At 36.6% G+C, this 25,630-nt stretch overlaps 1 protein-coding gene across 1 annotated transcript; it reads right to left on the reverse strand.

Moving 5' to 3' along the window:
• Positions 1-4,988: 4,988 nt before the first annotated feature.
• On the reverse strand, positions 4,989-19,627 carry LOC129928050 (uncharacterized). The gene is made up of 3 exons (XM_056040080.1): positions 19,379-19,627; positions 15,278-15,475; positions 4,989-8,895 (listed from the first exon to the last, which is right to left on the reverse strand). Exons 1-3 carry the CDS (start codon positions 19,588-19,590, stop codon positions 8,583-8,585), a joined length of 723 nt encoding a protein of 240 aa, XP_055896055.1. The 5' UTR covers positions 19,591-19,627; the 3' UTR covers positions 4,989-8,582.
• Between the last annotated feature and the right edge of the window lie 6,003 nt (positions 19,628-25,630).

Below are 25,630 nucleotides of genomic sequence, written 5' to 3' on the forward strand. Positions count from 1 at the left end.
TGACGACTTTTTTTTCTTTTTTCTTTATTATTATTATTCGTTGTTATTTATTTGTTTAAATGGTGTTCTAACCTAAAAAAAAAAGTCAAATAAAACCTTATTCTTTTATACTCTACATAATTTTAACAAGATTACAAAATGAGTTTGTGATAGCATACAAACTTAGAGGTGGGCGGCCCCTAGGCTCTGCCAATTATCTTAAGCAATAGAATTTCTAAGATTCATCTGGCGTTACTTTAAGCTTGATTCTTCATATGTCTCATGATTTTTTGTTAAAACTTAATGACTGAAGACTCTAGTGATATTATACAGACTGACTATCGATTGGCCTCCTAATCTAACGGTGCTTTTTAATAGCTGAGATCAAAACATTTATCTTAATGAAAGCAGTGTTCATGAACATGCAGCTAGCTTATGGGATGAAAGAATTGGGGTATTTTTGCTGGTGAAATAATGTAAGGTGTAATGTTGAAGAAATTTATATGGAATTTCAAACAAAATTTATTGAAGCAGAATTCCAGACGATATATATGTTTTTATTAAATATGCATAAACATGTTTTGATGTATAGCCACCATTAATATTTTTTTAAGAAATTGTTTCATAATGCAAAAATGATTTTTTTTTAAACTTGGATGTCAGCCTACTTCTCACATCCTAGTGACGCTACTTATAAAACTTCTGATCTAGAGCTCTGTGATAAAGATCAAGGCAACTTTTATATCTAGGTCTAGACTTAATTTAGATTATACCTACGTAAAAAAAAGGAAAAAAATACAAGGAAATATTAGATCAATAAAATGTCTAAATCTAGTAGTAAAAAGATCTAGATCTAAATGTTAACTAGATCTAAATCTATCTATCTATCTATCTATCTATCTATCTATCTATCTATCTATCTATCTATCTATCTATCCCTTCTATCTCTCTATAGATGTATAGATATAAATATACATACAGGGTGCGTCAAAAAAATGTATACACACTTTGAACTGTCATAGACAATTTATTTCCCGTTCTACAATGCTAAATTTCACCACATGGAAAGCTTAATGTCTAATTAAAAAAATAAATGATTTATGTGAGTAATGTTCAAACTGGTGGTCCTCAGCATCAATACATTGCTGAGTAGGAGCCAACATTGATTCCGTACATCGTACCAAAGTGTCCACTCAGATTTAGCTGTTGCACCAGCCTTGGAGTGTACACACGAAACTTGCCTTTCCTCAGAATGCGTAGCACACTACAAGCACTTACAGCACTCTCACGTGCCACTTACCTTGACGAGTTTTGAGGTGAACGCTGAAACAGTTCTAAGACCGCAGTTGTGGACTCATCACTTGTAGCTGTACGAGGTCGCCCTGATCGACCTTTATGCACATCACATTGTTCCGTGAATTTCAAATGTGTCTCGTAGACGTGTAATTGTTCACCTTGAAGGTGGTTCTGTACCATACTCATGCCTCCACTGTCTTCGAACCACAGCTACATTCTCAAACTTCCAGTACCACTTAATTATCTGCTTCCGCTCTTCAAAACTTAAACGCACGTCCGCCATGTTACAATTACTGATGCTGATGGCCACCAGTTTAAACATTACTCGCATTAATCACATTTATTTTTCCAATTAGACATTAAGCTTTCGATGTTCAAAGTTCAAAGTGTGTATGCATTTTTTTGACGCACCTATATCATGGGCGTAGCCTGGATTTTTATCAGGGGAGAGAATTTTTTAGCCACCCCTCGAAAAAAAAAATATATATGTGTGTGTGTGTGTGTGTGTGTGTGGTGTGTACGTATGTGTTTGTGTGTACATAATTAATGGTTATTACATTGTGACCCTTCATTCTTTCGGACAGACGTTTCTTGGAATTTGGGGATTGTCGTTTACATTTTCTTTTTGGTTTTGTTTTATAGAAGAGGCATATTGGACTGCAAAACTCTCTGGTAGGGGGGTTACAATTAAAATGCCATTGGCTGCGCTGGGGCAAGTGATGGTTTAATATTAAAATATCACCTAAAATAAACAGAATCAAACAAAAAAGATCAGTCACTAAATTCCGATCCCCCTGCGGAAGGGGGGGGGGGGAATTCCATTTTGGGGAGGGGATGTTCAACCCCAACCCCCTACGGCTACGCCCATGACATAAATATATATATATATATATATTATCCAGGACTTGAATATGTTTTTGTTTGTTTGACTTGACTTATTTTCACAAGATTACTGACTTTGATGACTTAGTAATTATTACTTACTTATTACAATACACTTAATAACAACGATATATTTGATAAAAAACGATACAATTGATGAGACTTGTGAAGACTTTATTTAATTACATAAATGATGATCATCCTGTCTCTAAATCCATCGAATTTTCCTAGCCTAAATGATATTCTTTGTGTGTGTGTGTGTGTAATCTTATTCAGAAACGTCATACGTCTGTCTGGCTACGTCACTACTTTACTGTCACTAGTTACAATGCACAATATTTATATACAAACTAATAAACTATAAGTCAATGGTAAATTTGGTCACCACAATTCCTCTCACCTTTTCTAAAAAAAAGTTGTCTAACAATTGTCTTTCCAATAGCAATGAAATATTTTTATTTTTTTTTTGAGAAAAACAAATACAGTATATATGGGTAATGACAAAACATGAGGTACAGAGTCTAATACTCTACCGACTGATCTAACCAGGTGTTATATAATCAATGAGAATAACGCATAAAAAGTAAAAAAATGTAAAATTTTGTAATTTTTAAAAATGTCGCATTTACACAAAAATAATTTGAGTTGAAATCGCGAATAAAAATATCGTTTTCGATTAATTTAACCGCTGCGGTTAAAGGTGCTTAGTTGTCATACGCTGTCATAGGCTGTCATAGGCTGTCATAGGCTGTCATAGGCTGTCATAAGCTGTCATAGGCTGTCATAGGCTGTCATAGGCTGTCATAGGCTGTCATAGGCTGTCATAGGCTGTCGTAGGCTGTCATAGGCTGTCATAGGCTGTCATAGGCTGTCATAGGCTGTCGTAGGCTGTCGTAGGCTGTCATAGGCTGTCAAAGGCTGTCATAGGCTGTCATAGGCTGTCGTAGGCTGTCATAGGCTGTCGTAGGCTGTCGTAGGCTGTCATAGGCTGTCATAGGCTGTCATAGGCTGTCATAGGTTGTCGTAGGCTGTCGTAGGCTGTCATAGGCTGTCATAGGCTGTCATAGGCTGTCATAGGCTGTCGTAGGCTGTCATAGGCTGTCATAGGCTGTCGTAGGCTGTCATAGGCTGTCATAGGCTGTCATAGGCTGTCATAGGCTGTCATAGGCTGTCGTAGGATGTCATAGGCTGTTATAGGCTGTCATAGGCTGTCATAGGCTGTCATAGGCTGTCATAGGCTGTCATAGGCTGTCGTAGGTTGTCATAGGCTGTCGTAGGTTGTCATAGGCTGTCGTAGGCTGTCATAGGCTGTCATAGGCTGTCATAGGCTGTCATAGGCTGTCATAGGCTGTCATAGGCTGTCATAGGCTGTCGTAGGTTGTCATAGGCTGTCATAGGCTGTCATAGGCTGTCGTAGGTTGTCATAGGCTGTCGTAGGTTGTCATAGGCTGTCGTAGGCTGTCATAGGCTGTCATAGGCTGTCATAGGCTGTCATAGGCTGTCATAGGCTGTCATAGACTGTCGTAGGCTGTCATAGGCTGTCATAGGCTGTCATAGGCTGTCGTAGGTTGTCATAGGCTGTCGTAGGCTGTCATAGGCTGTCATAGGCTGTCATAGGCTGTCATAGGCTGTCGTAGGTTGTCATAGGCTGTCATAGGCTGTCATAGGCTGTCGTAGGCTGTCATAGGCTGTCATAGGCTGTCATAGGCTGTCATAGGCTGTCATAGGCTGTCGTAGGCTGTCATAGGCTGTCATAGGCTGTCATAGGCTGTCATAGGCTGTCATAGGCTGTCGTAGGTTGTCATAGGCTGTCGTAGGTTGTCATAGGCTGTCGTAGGCTGTCATAGGCTGTCATAGGCTGTCATAGGCTGTCATAGGCTGTCATAGGCTGTCATAGGCTGTCATAGGCTGTCGTAGGTTGTCATAGGCTGTCATAGGCTGTCATAGGCTGTCATAGGCTGTCGTAGGTTGTCATAGGCTGTCGTAGGCTGTCATAGGCTGTCATAGGCTGTCATAGGCTGTCATAGGCTGTCATAGGCTGTCATAGGCTGTCATAGGCTGTCGTAGGTTGTCATAGGCTGTCATAGGCTGTCATAGGCTGTCATAGGCTGTCGTAGGTTGTCATAGGCTGTCGTAGGCTGTCATAGGCTGTCATAGGCTGTCATAGGCTGTCATAGGCTGTCATAGGCTGTCATAGGCTGTCATAGGCTGTCGTAGGTTGTCATAGGCTGTCATAGGCTGTCATAGGCTGTCATAGGCTGTCGTAGGTTGTCATAGGCTGTCGTAGGTTGTCATAGGCTGTCGTAGGCTGTCATAGGCTGTCATAGGCTGTCATAGGCTGTCATAGGCTGTCATAGGCTGTCATAGACTGTCGTAGGCTGTCATAGGCTGTCATAGGCTGTCATAGGCTGTCGTAGGTTGTCATAGGCTGTCGTAGGCTGTCATAGGCTGTCATAGGCTGTCATAGGCTGTCGTAGGTTGTCATAGGCTGTCATAGGCTGTCATAGGCTGTCGTAGGCTGTCATAGGCTGTCATAGGCTGTCATAGGCTGTCATAGGCTGTCATAGGCTGTCGTAGGCTGTCATAGGCTGTCATAGGCTGTCATAGGCTGTCATAGGCTGTCATAGGCTGTCGTAGGTTGTCATAGGCTGTCGTAGGTTGTCATAGGCTGTCGTAGGCTGTCATAGGCTGTCATAGGCTGTCATATGCTGTCATAGGCTGTCATAGGCTGTCATAGGCTGTCGTAGGTTGTCATAGGCTGTCGTAGGCTGTCATAGGCTGTCATAGGCTGTCATAGGCTGTCGTAGGCTTTCATAGGCTGTCGAAGGCTGTCGTAGGCTGTCGTAGGCTGTCATAGGCTGTCATAGGCTGTCGTAGGTTGTCATAGGCTGTCGTAGCTGTTTAAGTTTTTAATTATTTTTTTTTATACAAGGCAAGCGGAAAAATAGTGATACTTCAGTCAATATAGAGTGGGTTTATTTTGAATGGCATTTGCTAAGCACACAAGAAAAAAAAGCGTTTGCCGGAGATATGAGAGATAGACGTCAAGTACATTAAAAACATGAAAAGTCAGATGACCATAAACATTAATCTGAAACATTAAACATATTTTTGAGATCAAACAACCAACATTTTTTTTTCAAAATCAAAAGAGTTTGAGACGGGATGAAGTCAGAAAAGAAGAACTGTAACGGAGCGCATAGTTATTGTTTAGATTAACGGGAAATGTAGATTAAACTATCCATGTAACAAACTGGAAGCGACTTTTACCCTGGATAATGTTTTTACTGCGGATTGGTATTACTCGAAATATGCCATGCACAAATCAATGCTCTGTTCGATATGTTAGTTTTGATGAAGGAAAGACATGTGTAGGCTCGGTGATTGAGTGGTAAAGAGATTGGCTCCCCAACTGGAATCCATGGTTCGAATCTCGGTGAAGAATAGGATTTTAAATTTCGGGATATTTAGGGCTTCTACGAGTCCGCCCAGCTGTAATGTGTACCTAAAAAATAAAGGTGGTTGGTCGTTGTGCTGGAGACATGACAACCTCGTTAACCGTAGGCCACAATAACTTATGACCCATCATCCGCCCTAGAGAAAGGGTAACCCTGCTGGCTGTAATTAACAGTGTCGGATAAAAGAACTTTCATCATGCATATAGACGTAAATAATGTGTTGAAAGTTGAAACATGCAGACATGCTTTTCAAGATTTTCAGAATATATTTTTTAGAAGAGTCTCCTCTGTAAATGTGTAGAGATACATGTGAAGGTTTCTGTTAATAATTAACAAGTGTTTGCTCTGCGGCTTCATTGACCTGACCCCGATTTCTGGAAATAGGTACAACTAAGTCACAGTATTCAATCGTGACACTACGCACATAATCTGAGCCTCATAGTGACAGAAACATCAAGAATTCCATTTTCTTGTCACTCTATAGATAACTGCTGAGTTCGTTAAAGATTCTTACACATGTGGGAGAGGGGGGCGTGGTCGAGACGTTAAGTAAGTTTGAACTTGGCTTGACCACCTATAAATAGGGCTTGAGGTTCGACACCCGACTCGAGCAGAATTGTGTTTACTGAGTACCTAAAGGCAGCTCGGAAAACCTTCTCCCTCCTCCCAACTGGTCCACAAATGAGATTGGAATATGGCGCTCTGAGCATGCCATAAGCTTGAAAGTAGCGCTATATAAAAGTTATAATAATAACAGGGATGTTACGGAAAGTGTGACGAAAGATCCTTATCACCATAGATCAACTACATTAGGAGGAACGCGGTGGTGGTCACAAGATGTGGCTCTGAAAAACTCTTTTGTTCACTTTAAGGCAGAGAGTCGTCTCATTACGAGAAACGCTTTTTCTAGTGCTTGACAAAATTGAAAATAAAACAGCGGATAGATAAGCAGACACTGGAATCAAAGCAATAACATTGAAAGATGTGAAACCATTTTTAAAAGTATTTGTTTTACTCAATAAAATTGGTATTTTAGTGCAAAATATGTATGAAAATATAATAAACTTTACTTAGACTTTGGTCCTCCCGCGCCGTTCGGCGCATTGGGCAGCAAGCTGTCTCCATAAAGATCTTTCGTTAGCAATGTCTGAAGCCTCCTCCCACCTGTTGTCCTCTGTTCTGAGGTCCTCCATGAAGCTGTGGCGCCAAGTAATACGAGGACGTCCCTGTTTGCGCTTTCCTAGTATTTCCCTCCTTGTCATCGCAACTCATAGTATGAGTAGTTCGTTTTGTTGTAGAATAGTCCCGCAAACTTCATGCGACGCTCTATCGACTCCCAGTTCGGGAGACCCGATCGGTGTAACTGACTCGAAAAATCATTCTCAGCCATTTCTGTTGAGCCACATTCTCAATTTTTACAGATGACTTCCATGTCTCACATGCATATGTTGCAGTTGAGATGACGATTGTGTTGAGAAGGTGTATTTTTGTCTCCAATGGTTTGGCTTTTCCAAATACGCTGCAGCCTTTAAAAAATGCTCCCTGCCTTTCCTATTAGGCACGCTACGTCATGGTAGGCATCTCCATCATTTGTTATGATGCTGCCAAGGTAAGTGAACTTGTCCAGCTCTTCAAGATTTGACTCGCCAAGTCTGACGAAGGCACCCTTTGCCTCATATCCCACTCACAGAATTTCGGTCTTATCCAGGTTTATGCGGAGGCCAATTTTGGGTGCATCTCTATCTAGGCTCTCCGTCATTTCCTGAATGCATTTATTTGTAGCCTCGAGTAGTGCAACGTCATGAGCAAAGTCCAAGTCCGACATTCGAATTTGTTCACGACATGGAATACCAAAGGCAGTCTGGTAATTGCTCTCCTCATTATGTAGTCGATAGCTAGGAGGAAAAGGAAGGGAGATAAGATGCACCCCTGTCTCACACCTGTCTCGATGCTGAAAAACTCTGTTGTTCCTTCTTCTGTTTTAATGCAGCAACTAGACTGACTGTATAGGTGTCCTAGGATCAGGACGAATTTTTTTGGGTTGCCATAAAAATCATTACGTAGGCCTAAACCCACACATGGATTATCAAAATTTACATATTTTGTGAATTACCAATTGACGCACACCATAAATTGGAGAGTGCTCTACCGTAATGCAATGGTCGATTTCGACACACAGTTCGCTTCTGTATACTGGTATGCTCTCATAATTTAGTAAGTATATTTGTATCCATTTCTGTCAATGTAAATTCTCATCTCTGTCTAGGCAATTTTACAAATGTATACGATCTCTTGGCATCTTCTGTTGAAGACCGGTTGTGCCGGGGTTTTAACAAGAACAAAGAGGGGAGAGAGATTTAGGGTGAGGGAGAAGGAAAGAGAGAGTGAGAGAGAGAAGGAAAGAGAGAGTGAGAGAGAAGGAAAGAGAGAGTGAGAGAGAGAAGGAAAGAGAGAGTGAGAGAGAGAAGGAAAGAGAGAGTGAGAGAGAGAAGGAAAGAGAGAGTGAGAGAGACAGAGACTGAGAGTGAGGAGGAAAGAGAGTGAGATAGAGAAAGAGGGAATGACGTCCAATTTCATTGTAACAAATAGAAGATTCACGGTGAATTGTTAAATTATAAGGCGTTTAATGCAAGTTCAAAAAAAAAATTGGAAAGTGTGTATCCAGGCCAAAATAAACAATAATCAACGGGTGTAGCCGGTGTGCATCTTATAGTGTCCTTAAAGTAGTTTCTGTTTCTAATGCTGAGTTCTTGTCAAATAGGCTTTGAAAATGTATATCTAAATACTTTGAATATATAAATCGTTATTTTTTCTTAAGCTTGTCTTATAAAATGCCATATCTAAATGCTTTGTTTATATAAATCTTTATTGTTTTTGTCAAGTCCGAATTATGAAAATAAAATCTAAAATCTTGAAATATATAAATCTCTATTCCTTTTTGTTAGTCTGTCATTTAAAAATACATATTTAAATACGTTGAATATATAAATCTGTCCTTTCATCAGTCATAAGTCTAGTTGTCAAATCTACAAAAGGATTGATACTAAAAAGCTGACATGACCGAGTGGATGTGATCCAGTTCACAGCTGTACAGTAGGTAGACAACCGACGCTTGAGACATTCCAGAACACAAAAAAATGAGTCGCTGAGTTGAACTTGAGCCATGGGCGTGTCCACTAGTTTGGTGTTCATTATTTTGTTAAAGTTAATAATTTCATAGTTGGAACTACTAACTAATACTTCCATTTCACAGATATGTAGTGGGTTGTTAACATCAGTTCTGTAGGGAAAGATTTATAGAACAAAACTGATAAAATAAATCATTAAAAAAATATTAAAATTAATAAATTTGAATGATACAAAATCTTGTACAGGAATGTAATCCATTTAAATCTCCAGCTAAGAACATACAATTCAAATGGTGTTAAGGTGAACGTTCGTGACAGACATTATTTTATTAGACCTACTATTTATACATTTTTTTGTAAATTTTGTTCTGGTCTTTAAATTATTTATTTCTGTTAATCTGAAATTCTAACAAGAAAAACATTTAAACTATTTTTTAAAATAAAAGTCAATAACTTCTTTAAAACATCTTATATACCGATTATTTTGATCTTAATAAATAATGAATGTAATATTGAAAAATAGAATATTTTTGTAACCCCTTTTGTAACCTGGGAAAGAATCCTGGTAAAGCGAATGTATAGAACAAATACAAAATATAGAGAGATTGAGAGAAAGAAGGAAATAAAAAAAGTTCTACAATGATACAAAGCATCAAACTAATGAATAAAACAATACCAACTTCTCTTCTATATTTTCTAATTGCCCTACTGAATAGAGCAGTAAAATTTATAACAAACAAATTTTTTTTTATTTGATTAGAGTAACACAATTAGTAAAATCATTAAACTTAGAGACCTTTCAGCGCAGTAGAATAAAAAGTTAAGTGACTATAACACATAAAATACTAAGATATAACTTACAAATAGAAAAAAAACAACTAATGAAATACTCAGAATGACACAAAAAAATAGAGACACATTTCTTATTCCATACGCTAGAACAAATTCATAAAAGTCCTCCTTCTTCCCAAGTGCCATTTGAGAATGGAATGGCTTGCCTGAATAGGCCAAGAAAACCAACGAGTCAAAGTTATTGATTAGCATGCATGATTACATTGACTCATAAAATGCTTAGGACGCAATTATCTTCTTTTCTGAAGTATTGTTTCTAATATATAAGATAAGATATAAGAAGGTGCATCCACTAGACTATATTTTATTTTTTTCAAATGATAGTCCTTTATGTCCAGATTTAGAAGACGACCCCCAAAATGGTCCTAAACATAATTTCTTTAAATCTTGAATGGAAATACTTAAAGATTAAATACCTGAGATTCCTTTCAAGGTTCCATGAAGTAGCGACTTGAATAGAGGTTTATTAAAAAATGTTATTATCTTATCTTATTTTATTTTATATAATACAAACGTTACTTCGAACTAGAAGATGATTACGACTACGCGTCATGCATTCAGTCATGATTTAAATTCTGCCAAGTCACTGGTTTTCCTGGCTAGCTCAGGCTAATAGAATCTCTGAATTTTTTTTTTTTTTCATTTCAAGATTCATTACAATCTACTTTAGTAGTCATTCAGAAAATTGATAAGAAAATTGTGTTAGGTTAAAATAGTTATCTAATAAAAACTTAATTGCTAATGACCATTCTAAAGAGAATTAGTTTATATCCTTTGATATGTGAAAACACTCTCATGAAATCACATTTCAGACTTAAGTTTTATGCCCATTAGCTTTGATTATATTTAGTTTTATTTTCACATTTTGATAGTAAATTTTACGCTGTTCCCCAATCTCTGATTTCCTATCTCTGTTCCCCCATCTTTTCTCCCATATTTTGTTCCTCTGTCTTTGCTCCCATATCTTTCCTACCATATTTCTGTTCCCCTATCTTTCTTTGTTCCTATATCTCTGTTCCCCTATTTCTGTTCCCCTATCTTTCTTTGTTCCTATATCTCTGTTCCCCTATTTCTGTTCCCCTATCTTTCTTGTCCAAAACACAAACACTGCACCTCAAGTAAGCATTAATGGCCAACCACTAGAAATTGTTGATCACTTTTGTTACTTTGGCTCCATCATATCCAACAACACTCTACTGGATAAAGACATAAACAACAGAATAGCCAAGGCAATGGCCACCATGTCACGGTTGCAGAAAAGAGTCTGGGACAACATATTGCTGACTAGCAGTACTAAAGCCCTAGTCTACCGGACCTGTGAGTTGAGCACCTTGCTGTACGGAAGTGAAACATGGTCAACCTACTCATGGCAGGAAAAAAGGCTGAATGTCTTCCAGCTCCGATGCCTAAGGTGGATCTTTAAAATAAGGTGGCAAGATAAGATAACCAATGAGGAAGTGCTACATAGAGCAGGACGCCAGGACATCCGCTCTGTTATCAGCAGCAGACGCCTTGGCTGGCTTGGCCACGTTCGTAGAATGCCAGTAGGTCGAGTTCCACAGGACATCCTGTATGGCGATCTAATAGAAGGCAGGAGAGCTGCTGGTCGCCCACTTTTACGTTATACGGATGTATGCAAACATGAAGCTCTTCAAAATCGACACTGGCAACTGGGAAGAGGTGGCACTGGACAGGTCCACATGGAGAGAGAGCATAAAGGAAGGGTCACAGATTGCAGATGTCATACACAACAGAAGCAGAAAGAAGGGTGAAAATGCAACGAAGCCTGGTGATTATATATGCCCAACCTGCGATCGCAGCTGTGTATCAAGGATTGGCCTCTTTAGTCACACAAGAAGTTGCAAAGGGAAAAGATCGTCTCTCGAGACGTAAAATGCCATAAAATGCCACAGATCTTTCTTTGTTCCTATATCTCTGTTCCCCTATTTCTGTTCCCCTATCTTTCTTTGTTCCTATATCTCTGTTCCCCTATTTCTTTTCCTCTTTGTTCTCTTTATTGTTCACTTTCCGCCCTATACTCTTTCTGGATTTCATCAATGTTCTAAAACAATTTATTAATGGAATTAAATATCTTGTATAAATCGTATTTCTTATAAATTTGATTTGTTCAATAAATAAAAAATTAATAAAATATCTTCAAAGCTTTATTTGTACAGCTCTCTAAATCTTTGTTCGGAATATTGCTAGTTCGCATTTATAACATGACGAAAGCATACATCTAACAGCTAATAATGAATAAGGTTTTGGTTAGTGATGAAATGTTATTTCAAAATTGTGCACTTAAGTAGCTTTTTGCAAAATATGGGGAGCCATCAGTAGTAGGAAAGCTACAATGGCTTCAAAAGTACTATAGAATAAAGAAAATCCAGATCTATCCACAATTCACCGAGTTGTGATACACATGCAACAACTTGTTAAATTTTAGCAACAATTTCTTTCCTATTTCAATCTTTTTATAAATGTTGTAAATAAAATACAAACCCATACTGAAAATTAGCTCATCAAAAGATGAGCAACATGTTAATTAAACTCTTATTGTACACTGTTAATTAACATAAAAATGACATTTTTTTCAAATTCGTCTTCTCACACTTAGTTAAGGGCTGGGTGGACGCTTACGATTTTATACAAGAAAAAATACGAAAACAAGGCTGTAGGACGAAACGGTTGAAGACCACTGGTCTAGATAGTATATGTAGGCCTATTAGATCTAGCAATAAATACATTTTAGCCAGATAGAGCTAGATCTAGACTAGTGTCAATCTAGTCTCAAGATAGAAACTTAGATTTCTAATCTAGATTTAATCTGAAATGTAGATCTAGATATTGAGTCTACTTAATGACAATGTCAGTGATTCCGAAGATTAATGATGAGCGCAGTGTTTACTATTTATTTGAATGTTTCACGAATCCCATGTGCCCATGTGGTGATATGACTTCACCTACGGAATACGCAAAACCGTGAATGGCGTGAACTTTATACACAGAATCTGTTCCTCTTGCGACTTCACGACTTTTGTAAGTTTGTCTTTTGTGCTGTACGAGATGCGGAAAAAATATGTAGATTCTAAAATTCTAGAACAATAGATCTATTCCACTTTATTTATTAAATTAAATCTACTTATCTCATCAATAATATGCAGTTCTTGATCTATAATATTACCAACGCATTCATACAGGCTATATCTATTGTATTAGATTTAATATATAAACCTAAATATAATAATATTGTTACAAATGAACAGTGATAGGTAGAGATCAACGTATGATTCCGGCGAGATGACACAGCAGCGAGTGTTCTCTGGAATCTACATGTACAAACAAAGACAGGATGTGACGTGTCCTTACGTGTTGTTCCAGAGGATACTAGCAATGTCCAGTGACAGATAGAGGTCATAACTTGTGACCCCGACAAGATGACACTGCAGCGAGTGTTCTCTGGAATTTACATGTATAAACAAAGACAGGATGTGACGTGTCCTTACGTGTTGTTCCAGAGGATACTAGCAGTGTTTGTGCAACTTTGGAGGAGCGATTAGGGACTCTATATAAGCCAGAGAGTTAATGTGAAAGTCAGTCGTGAGTGAGCCGTCACAGTCGATACAGACGATGTAAGACGTGTGCGGCTCTGTGGAAGAGAAATGTGTACGACTCGATGCAAGTTAACTAGGGTAGAGCTAACTGGAATGGACTACTGTTGTTAAAGTCTATACAGCGAACTACAGTAGACTTGAGCCGTTACAGTCGATACAGTCGATGTAAGACGTGTACGGCTCTGATTCGGTAGACTTGAGTACGACTTGGTTCAACTTTGGGAGACCTGGAGCGACACTGGAATAAGGCTCGATGCAAGTTGAGAAGAGATGAATTGCAACGAAATATAGCTAACTGTAAACTGACAGATATTATACAGTCTTCTACGCTACATGTTACAGTGACGAATTGTTAGAGTTAATAGTCATTAAAGTTATATGAAACTGAAAGTTGAGTCGTCAAGTTCTTTTTTATTTGTGTGCCTACTAATACATTTAGCCAGAAGATTCAGAAATACGTCACAATATAGAGATGTAATTTACATTTATTAGGTGTTAGCGAATAGCGTTGCACAAGAAACGAATCTGGGATTTTCTAAATTCTTATATTTAGTGTATAATAGTAAAACAGCACTTACCTAAATAAATCGTAAATATGGAGCAAATACCAATACATTTTGTAGTATAGGCTATATAGGTTTGCTTTTATAGAGAAATGACTTTTGTAATTTCTTTTACCAATTATTTGGGCTATTCGCATCTGACACATATTAAATTTAAACGTAAAGCAACATAAGGCTGAGGTTGTTAATTGTTGTCAAACTGAATTGCCATTTGATTCGATCAGTAAAAATTATCTTATCTTATCTTATAACCAATTATCTAACAAGTTAACGTGATTTATTTTGAACACACGTCAGGTAAAGACTTTAATCAAGGGTTAATCATGAGTTAATATATAAATAGTTGTTAAGGAACATTTTACACACCATATTATGTTGAAATCATTATCTGGACTGCTACAAAATTTATAACAATTTTAATACATATGAATATTTCACTTCTATAATTTATCATTACACAATTTTAAAACAATACTTTATATCTAACTAGATCTATCATTCTAGTCTAAACTATAGTCTTGTAATGTTTCCTAGTCAGAATCTATATTGTCGAAATAGAATATTCTATACTCTGAGTAGATTTATACATTGGAGTAACCAGTATTTTTTTTTTCTGGTGGGGAGAGGAAAATTGGGGCAGAGTAAGTTTTTTTTTTTTCATTTTTTTCTCTTATTTATTCATTAGTTATTTAGAGCGAAGTAATCGTCCATAAGAAAAAGTCATCACTTTCATAAGAAGAAAAGAGATTTACTTTAAAAAGAAATTATTTTTTTTAGTAATTTTTTTAAATACGTATTTTCCCACTTACGGCTGCAGTACTTGCAAGTGGGATCTTCAAACTTATTTCTGCAGTACTTGCTAATGGGATCTTCAAACTAATGGCTGCAGTACTTGCTAATGGGATCTTCAAACTTATGGCTGCAGTACTTGCTAATGGGATCTTCAAACTTATGGCTGCAGTACTTTCTAGTGGGATCTTCAATTTTATGGCTTCAGTACTTGCTAGTTGGATCTTCCAACTTACGGCTGCAGTACTTGCTAGTTAAATCTTCAAACTTATGGCTGCAGTACTTGCTAGTGGGATTTTCAATTTTATGGCTGCAGTACTTTCTAGTGGGATCTTCAATCTTACGGCTGCAGTACTTGCTAGTGGGATCTTCCAAGTAAAAGTGTAAACAAAGAGTAGACTACAGCTATAGACGTATAATTTGAGAATCCCCAATGTTTAAATTAAACAATAGTATCAAGTACAGACATCGCGTTCAGTAAGCGAAATTTTATTATATAATTATGCATTAATTTATATATTATTAATTACAAATTTTTGAAGAGAGAAAAATAATATAGTAGTATGTTAATATTCTAAATATTGTAACTCATAAAAAAGTGTTCTCCATCATAGCTAGTTGCAGATAAGTTGAAGTGTTTTTCAAATCGCACAACCCTGCCCATTAGACATGAAAGTTTCAAAAGACAATATCTAGGCAATAAAGATTGTACTTACGTCATGCTTAGACGAATATATCTGCCAAGAATAGAGGTCCTGCAGTTGACCAGCAATGGTGTTGTTTCCAGTGGATCAGTCTGATTGTAGCACAAATGACCAGTTATAGTGGGGAAGTTGGCAAGTTGTCTTGGATCTTCATCAAATATATCAAGAGTAAAGTTTTTCACTCTAATAGCAGAGATGTAGTCTTCGTTTCTGTGAGAGAAAGAAGATAGAATGCAATATATTGCAATATAACAAACTACTTGTGCTTTTAGCGTAATCGGCTTTTCAAAGCTAGACCGGGCCTTACAGCCATCTTGTGCTCACGTTGGACGTTGAAGCAGGAGCTGATTATTATTATACTATGAATAAAATATATTTCTATTTGAAATATAGCTTCTCAATTTTATAGATTGTTACGTCAAACAGAACCATCATTAGTAGATTATGAGTTTATCTTGGTTCAATAAATAATAACATGTCCATATAACAGTCCTTGTAATCACAACAAATTTCCGTAAGGATCAAAAAAAGCAGTCTTAGTCTTAGTCTTAGTCTTACTCCAATTTGTACTGATGTGTGTTTTATATAGGTTGTACCACTCAGTGTTTGGGAGTAATATCCCTTGTAACTGTTGTTTTCAACCAAGATGGCGTTAGAATAAGCCTAAGTTTCGCCAAATAGAAACAAAATTCATTGTAGTCCACCCAGGAATTTTCTTGTGATGTGGCAGGTCTGCAGCAGTACCGCTCTCTGACAGGCAACCAGGATGTTCCCAGGAAGGTTAAGGGCTTTGAAGGTTTCTTTGAAGTCAGTTGTTATTATCCCCTCGGTTGATATAACAATGGGGTATATTGTTATTTTTGACTATTTCCATAGACGCTTCATCTCCAAGCCTAGGTTCTCATATTTTCTTTGTTTTTCTATCTCAGTTTTTCTTAAATTATGAGACAGTGGTACAGTCATGTCGATAATGGTAGCTGTTTTTTTTCTTTTTTTATCAACGAACAGAAGATCCGGGCGATTGAAATCTACCGTTTTGTCGGTCAGAATAGGCCTGTCCCAGTACAGCAGATGTCCAGTAGACTCCAGAACCTCTTGTTGCGAGTATTTATAATAAGAAGGAGTGTCCTTACTGATCAAATAGTGCGTAAAAGCCAAGTGTTGGTGTATTAACTTTGCAACTTGGTTATGGCGACCTAGGTAGGCTGATTCTGATAGGGCTGGACATCCTGCCATAATGTGTTCAATGGACTCGACCACATTCCCACATTTTCGGCATTTGTCGACAACATTGAGTTTCAGGATATGCTTCTCGAAATTTTTTGTTCTGATTACTCTGTCAGTATTGCTGTAACAAAGCCCTCTGTTTCAGGGTAGAGATGACCTGCTTTGAGCCATGTTAAGGAATCAGCCTTGTCGATGTTGTCCCCATGTAATAAACCAGGGAATTTTCCGTAGAGGTTTTTTTCTTCCCGTTAGTGAATCTCATGCCCTACGTCGTCCAAACCGACATTAACATCATCATTGTGTAGGTTCAGAGGGGTTGCTCCCGAGTCTTATTTGCGTAGAAAGGAAACTAATTGATTGATGGAAGCGAGCAGTTTTGATCGTATTTTTAAAACTTGCATCTTACACAATTTGAAGATGTTCTGCAAACCACGACCCCCATCCTTCCTGGGCAGGTTTAACCTTATGGTGTAGGACTTGGTGTGTAGGCATAGAAATTTGGTTAGTAATTTTCTAGTGAGTCTGTCAATGTCATGTAGGTCGGTGTCACTGAGACTGCCCAGCTGTTTATTGCAGTGATGAGATTACTGCCAGACAGTTTGGTGTTGAGGATTTTATTAACTCTTTGCCTATATTTGCCAAGAAAGTCCTCTTTTAATTTCTTATGGTTTATCTTGGCATTCTGGTTTATTCCAAGATATTTATAAAGAGAGGCAGAGTTCAATTCCTCGATGACTTCAAATTCAATGTTGGTGTTCGTTGTCTTGCCCTTTTTAATGCTTATGATGCCACACTTATCCAGGCCAAAAGACATACAGATATCGTCACTAAAGTATTTTATCGTTTTGTTTAAGGTGTGTAACTTTTGCTCGGTTTCTGCATATAGCTTTAGATCATCCATGTTTAATAAGTGGGACAAATATTTTGTACATTTGGTGTCAACCCTCAAACCGTTTGTAGAGTCTTGGAGTAATGTAGATAGAGGATCAATCGCTAGACAGAACCAGAGTGGAGATAGTGTGTCACCCTGGTATATACCTCTTCTTATGTGCACAGAACCTAGTTTATCACGATTAAGGTGCAGATTTATCGTCCAATTATTCATACAGACTTTCAATAGTTGCTTTATTCTTGGGCTGATTCTATGAATATCCAGGGTTTTTAATAGCCAATCATGCGGAACTGAATCGACAGTTTTTTTGTAGTCGATGTAACACATGTGTAAATTTCTATTTCTTCTATTAGCTTGGTGCAATATAATATCATCTATATATATAGTTATCTGTGATTTACAGCACATCGACTGTTCAATGCAACCTTGTTGTTCCTCTGCTAGTAGCTTATGGGCTGAGCAAAATGTATACTTTTTACTTTTTAAAAGTGAGGTTAATAGTTTATATACAACTGACAGACAAGTGATAGGGCGAAAATTTTATGGTTGATTCGGATAACCTTTTTTTGGAGTGGAGAGATGTTCTCCCTTCAGTAAGTTCTAACAGCATTGAAGACGGATCTGATATGAAATCGTTAAAACTTGATGTTAGTGGTACATGTATGGCTGTAAGTTTTTTTTCAGCCAAAAGTTGTGTATATTGTCCGGCCCAGGAGCAGTCCAGTTGTGAGTTTTCGATATAGCTGCTGAAACTTCTTCAGCTGTGAAATTCTTCTCGTCAGGCATTTCTGGTATTAGGTTGTTTTTAGTTTGGATTTCCTCGATCCAGTCAGCCTGCACATTGTAATGTAGGGGGTTGGACCAATGCGCCGCCCAGTATTCGGTAAATGAGCCGTGTGTTAGTGCTATCAATGTTTTGACTTTTGTCAGCATCATTATCAGCTAGTTTACGGAAGAAATGTTTTCTCTTTTCTCTCTCAGAGTATCTTTCAAACATATTATTATTATTATTATTATTATTATTAAATGACAACAAGACTTTCCCCTCGCAAATAAAAATTAATAGCTCCATTGTTAATTGTAATACTAACCAGACATGGATCTAGCTAGATCTAAGCTAGGTCTAAGCATAGATTGCCCTAGATATAGAATCTAAGTCTCTAAGTCTAGATCTAGAGTTAGATCTAAGTCTATATATAGATCTAGAACTAGATATAGAATCTTGATATATGATCTACTAGCTATATCTAGACTAAAACTCGTATTATAATTATGTAGATCTGGGCTCTATTTAGTCTTATTTAGATTGTCACTGTCAAGTGTAGACCCCTTTAATGAGGATATTTCAAAACTGCGCGCTATAAAAGTAGTTCGTTAATTTTCAAACTTATAACTAAATCGAATTTCGTGTCAAAATTCTTTTTAAAAATAACATTTGAATCAGTAATCTATTCAATGAGTTAGTTAATAAATGGAAAATATATTTTATAATGTTAATCCATTGACACTTTTACCATTGTGACCTTAGATGCAAATGTTTTGTACCAATGCTCGAATCTATAAATGAAACTTGATTTATCAATGAAGAAGTCCATGACCTTTTAAAAAAAAGTTACCTTCCCTCAAGTTTTACATTGCAAAGTGGTGTAATTTTTTTGAAAAATCTACTTGCATATATAATTTTAAAAATTAGATCGTTCAGTTTCGGAAAAGAAAAAAGTAGCCGTTGCATCAGAACTTTGATGATCTAAAATATCATGATGTCCGATTTTTATTTTCTCTTCTAGCTTCTGAGATCTAAACGGGACGGACGGACAGACAGGCCACTCAAAACGAATAGCGTCTTTCTTCCTTTCAGATCCTCTAAAAATTGGTTGTAATAATAGCACGTCCTCCTCTACATACGTAGACACACATCAAGGCGTGGAATTAAATTCTTCACAAAATCTATAAGTAATGTTTTTGTGTGAAAAACATATTTATAAAAGAAGTACCTGTTATAGAGTTTTATCTGCTGTACTTCAAACTGACCAAGCAAGTCCACTATCCACCAGGGTGCATGTTCATTGTTTGTATGCATACAATGACCATTATTTATTACACCACTATAGTCTCCGTCTACACCCAAATAAGAATAAAAGTTTGAAAGGGTCGTAATCATACTGGAAGGTTTGAACCTGGCAGCGTTGTATAGACCTGTGGTCATGCTGACACTGGTGATAAGTACACTGTAGACCGCGTATCCATACATTTTGACTGGGATAGCTACTTCATTGGACAACTGTTGATATAGTTTCACAACACTATTCCCGATCGATTTGTTAGAGTGACGAGTCTCAACATTTGTAGTATTGGTGCTTTTGCTTTATAAAAAATGTTGCAGTTTTTCTATAGAAATAATGTAATAGAATATTTTTTTAAATTTAATGTTAAGTTTCTTTTTAGTACCCCCCGAAAGGGGAATAGACGCTATTAGTTTTGTGTTGTTTGTCCGTCCGTCCGTCCGTCCCGTTTAGATGTCGTAAACTAGAAAAGATATTAAATATCCGACATCATATATTAGAAAATTCAAAGTTCTGATGCAACGGCTACTTTTTTTTTCATAAAATTACACCATTTTTACAACTATTCACTATTAATAGTAACAAATACAAAAGGCTATTTAAGTAAGGGAGATGAATATGTACCATATTTTTAACAAATTTATGCAAACATTTTAAATTTTGTCTTTTTTTTTTTTGTCTACAAGTGTATTGCTAAATTTTTTAAATATAAAATCTGTCATACTAACTGCTACATTTACAAAAAGTTTTCTTTTATTTTTAAAGAAAGCAATAAATTTAGTATACATATAGGTGGAACATAATTTAAAACAACAATTAATAAGTAATTTTTCATATTATCGCGTGAACTGCAGCGTTATACGAACACTATGGAACACTAAAGGAAAGGGAGAAATGTTTTGTTGTTGTTTTTTCTTGTGGCTTTCAATAAGAGACTGACCCTTTAAAGAACAATTAGATCAATTAGATAATCATTATATGACATCAGTTAGGCCATGTTTACATCTAACTTCACCTTCACTTTCACCTATCCCTTGGTCTGCTAGACCGTTGAGTACCACACATGATCTGACAACCTTCTTTCTCCATTCTTCTCTGTCATTTGCCTTTGACAGAATTTCATTCTGATATTCTTTCTGAAAATATTGAAACCTGCCTTTTGACCTGCCTGGGTGGACGTTATCTAATAAGTTACGGAAGTTCGTCCCAAGAAGGAGGCATGTACAGGTGTCAACCTAGTCGTGCATATTAATTTCTAAAAATTTAAACTTGAGTCTATTATTTTCTGGCTGATTCAGGCAACCCGTTCCATGCGCTAATGGCACTAAGTTAAAAAAGTTTTTATCCGTCCTAGCAGATGGAATAAGAAATATTAATTAATCTCTGTGTCTGTCTGAGAATTTAATTATGTTGTGCTTTATTAAATAATATTGTTACGATTCTCTCCTACTCAGACCTTCTATAAACACTGCTAAACATAACACAACACATCAAGAACTTGACAACAAGGCTCCAAATAATCTGGTACTTTAATACTGGTCAAATAAAACAGCCAATAAGACACAATTGGAAACACAATCAACTACTACAGCTTTAGACTGTATATCACTGTACTAAACTCATAACTCTACTGCCTCTTCCTGGACTCGTACGTTTCACTGGAGGATTAAACCAGGACCGACTTCATGGCTGACTAACAGTCCCGGTCTACAGTCCTGAACTGCCGCTTTCCTACACACTGTGTCTCTGGTCTGCGCAGGCTTATGATCAGATGACCATAACACGGGCGCTATTCACGTGCAAAGTTCATGCCAATACTGTCCCTTGCCTTTCAATATAGCACGCTAAACTGTATTACTGGCTTGTGTCACATATGTCAGTTGATCACACACAGTTAACCCTTTTGCGTTGCGAATAGGGTTATAACAATATCTTTACATAGTTATTATGTATGAAAACAGAAAATAATTACATTCAACTCGCTTTACTGTGTCGTTACAGTGTCTGTCTTGTCCTTCGTGTTTATTAGAGGTTTAAAATTGACATAGTAATCAATTTCTCTGGCTGATTCAGGCAACCCTTCCCTTGCAATAAGGACACTAAGGAAGAAGGAACACTTATAAATTTGTCCTAACCAATGGAATAAGAAATGTACTTAATTCTTTTTATGATATTATTTAAATACTATAACCTCTAGCTATTGGTACAAACATATTGTAGTTTTAAAGTAATATCATGGAAAGGATATAAAAGATTAATACTAGATTTATTTATTAAAAATAATATCACATTTTTATGGTAAAGTTTTCCTTTTTTTCTATTGTGGTTAGGGATGATTGCAGTGTTTTACATGACAACGCAACGTACAGACAAAGCCGTATATATAAGAGACTTCTTTACAAATAACTTTGTTCTTATGGAAGAGGGTGTGGATAGTATAGAGGCATTAGTTGCCATTCGACATCTGCTCAGTTCTAGCATGGAAGACAACCGCATGCCAAAAGTGATAGTTTTCCTCTCGTAAAAAAATATCTTAAGCCTGCGCTTTGCACTCGGTCTGTTTATCTGGAAAATAGTTTGAACACGTTATTTCTTTGACACCCAATCTCTGATTAAGCTGATTTTTTTTTATTTCTTTAATCTGACAACACAAGAATCAACATAAAAATTTAATTAGTTAATTACCTATTGGTAATTAATCATTTGCTTGGTATCTCGAACAAGAGAAAGAAATATTACTTGACTGAAGTGGTGGTATAAGCTGAATTAGTCCTCTTTGTAGGTCGTCGCTCTAAATTGAAACAAACAATATATAACTCCACAATTTTCTCTAATCATATATACCTAACTAGCAGAGTGGTTAGCAGGTCGGCCCGATGAGGCATAATTCACGAGTTCGTAATCAGGTCATTCCCCACTCCTTTTTATTTTCTTGTAAAAAAGAATTGTTTTTATTTAGCACAATTTCATGCTTTAGCTTTCTCAATAATTATAATTCTATTACTTGTCTGGACCAGCTGTATAGTGGTAGCGTTGGGGAAGTTTTATTTAACACTTTCAAGCGCAATAAAATAATAAAACACAACTGTAAAAAGTATAAACAGCACGTGGCAAAATGTAGACAAACATGTTCTCAAACGAAAACAAAAGAAAAAAAAGAAAAATCTTTTATTGTTTTTTTATTATATTTTTTTAAAAAACGTATACTGCCAGTGTACATAGTAAGATATGGGTAACAGATAGAGATGGGAATCGAACCCAACTTTTAAAGTTCAGGTTCGGTTCGGTTCGGTCAGATTTAAGTTCGGGTTCGGTTCGGTTCGATGACGAGTATAGTTCGGGTTCGGTTCGGTTCGGTCAGGTCCAAAGTTCGGGTTCGGCTCGGTTCGATGTTATGAAATTATGTAATAGCGAAATTAAGTTATTAGGCTTTGTCACAGATTACATTATAGAATTGTTTGTACATTTCACTTTTGAAAGAAATATAAGCCCTCGACATGAGTCTCGGGATTTAATCCTCAAATTTAGACACTTGATGTTCAAGTCAGGATTTACCCAAGGGACGTAATTAGTATGTTTGAAATCTATTGGTTGATTTGAATTTAAACAAAGACATTTTTGAAAAGAGTTAGCGCCAGAGAATTGGCGGTAGTAAGAAAGAAAAGTCGGTCGATAAAATAATGTTCTTGTAGCTAGTCACGTTTCTAGGAGCTCTGTTTGAAAAGCCTTTGTAATATGTTTCATGCTCATTGATTTGTAATTTTGTACATAAGCTGTACTTACGTTATGTTTGAATAAAGTTCCAGAGTTTTGTTTTATCAAAGAATCGTTAATTGTAATTCTAGATCGTCATTTTTTGCAACTATTGAATTCAAGTAAAATCCCCGGCATAACAACACATCGTAACATCGTGCATGTTGTTACATCTGGCACAAGTGTTGTTACATTGGCACTCTCCGACTAATAAAAGTTCATGGACAACTTTTAACGAAATTTATTCAAGATCTAGGACCAATTTCTAAAACTCTTCAAAGGAACTTCATTCTTATTTAACGGAGGACAGAATTTCTGTGTTTAACAGGTCAGTTGGTTATCGATAATTCTTTTATAAAGATTTTCGTTAGAGTTACGTCTAACTCACGAAATCTATTATTATATGTAATTGGCAAAAGGAATAAGACCAATATACATGATAACTGGCATTATAAAAAAGACCAGTAAAGCAAATAACTGGCAATATAAAAGACCAGTAAATCAAATAACTGGCATTATAAAAAAAGACCAGTAAATCAAATAACTGGCATTATAAAGAAGACCAGTAAATAATCATTTGTCCAGCACAAAGTAAACAGAAGACCAGATTTAACCTACTGTTAAACCAGAAAAAAAAGTACATCGGCTCAATAGATCTATATATCAATCATACGACTCCAGTAGTACTTCTACTGTAAAACAAAGTTATACTTCATAGCCAGTTACGGCATAACTAACATTGATTTGCTATATTCAAAACGTTACTATATTTCTACATTCCAAGTTGGTATATTTTTCAACATGTCTCCAAAGACAAGAACACAAAGATGGTTTGATAATAAATTAGCTGAGTTCGACAGAGAAAACGACAGAAGACGGCAAGAACTAAAACGAGAATTATTAGAATTGAAAAATACCGAATTCAAAGCTGAACAAAAGAATGATGCAACATTAACAAGAATATACCAGAAAACTCAATTAGGAAAGCGTACAGCATATCTCGAAGATGGATTTCTCAAGAAGTATATTATCCGCAAGTACAATGTAATTGAACAAATATATGTACCACAGAAGTACAGACAACAAATAATCAAAGCCAAGCATGAGTTTTATGAAACCATACATATGAGTGTAACAAGTACTAAGAAGAGAATTGCCAAAGAATATTATTGGCCTAGCCTGACCAAAGATGTCAAGAAATACATTAATAATTGTTCACATTGTCAACATGATTATTGTGAGAAGAAACAAACTCAAAAGAAAAGCAACATAACTAAAACAAAGAATGAACCAGACTACAAAGCCAGAATTGACAACAATGAATCTATGCATCATGACTCAAGTAAATCTACAGGGACATCACTGCCTACTACATGTCCATCCCTACCCACTACATGTCCATCCCTACCTGACAATACAAGCCCATCCCTACCAAGTACTTTCCCATCCCTAACCACTGATGATGACTTCATACATCAAGACTTGAATAAGACTGCATCAAATACTATGATATGCATTGAACAATTTTGCTACAATCAAGACAAGTCTCATGAACCAGAAGCAGATAACAAAGAAATTTTTATTCAATCAACTTTGGCTATACCAGACAAAAGAAAAACTATGCAACTTGACTCTAACACTCATACAAGTATTCCTCATTTGAAAGAATGTGAGTCAACTCAAGAAGCCATTACAACCATGAACATTGGAAGTCAAAGAATATTACATGAACACATGAAATCAAGATATTTTGCTCAAGGAGATCAAGTCAATTTACTGTTACCAGATTGGAGTAACAAGCTATTCTACAAATGGCAAGGTCCATTTACCATCACCAGAAAGATTTCCAACCTGCTTTATGAAATCAATGTCAACAAGTCAACCAAAGTATTTCATGTTCATATGTTTGAACATTACCATGAAACAGATAATGAAGACATCAAAGCAGAAGTTGATAATTTTACAAGCTTAGCAACTATTCCTGAGGAAGAAGAAACATCATCAACACCCATTCCTGAGATAGATGTTTCATTACCAGCATCAAATGAAATTGACATTCCCAAGGTCATCACTCTGAATGACATAACACTACAAACAGTGAAGAGCATTAAAGTGTTTCCAGACCATGCAGATTTCTTTACCAGTGTTTCTGAAACATTTCCAGTACTGCACTTTGAAAGAAACTCAGAAAGCATCAACATTGACAACACCAAGTTTCATCCTCCCTCCACTCAAAGGGCAACTTTTCTTCAGAAAGGAACAAATGAACTTCTTCAACATTGCTGTATTGACCGATTGAACTCAGACTTGTTCAGTCATTGCTCTATTGAACATTCTAACGCAAAGCATTCTGCTACCATTGTTCTACAGCGTCAAAGTTCATCAACCAGAAAATTGAGTTTTGGTTTCGGACAGTTCTTATTTTCACCA

The sequence above is a fragment of the Biomphalaria glabrata genome, chromosome 9, assembly GCF_947242115.1.
Source record: "Biomphalaria glabrata chromosome 9, xgBioGlab47.1, whole genome shotgun sequence".
Taxonomy (NCBI): Eukaryota; Metazoa; Mollusca; class Gastropoda; family Planorbidae; genus Biomphalaria; species Biomphalaria glabrata.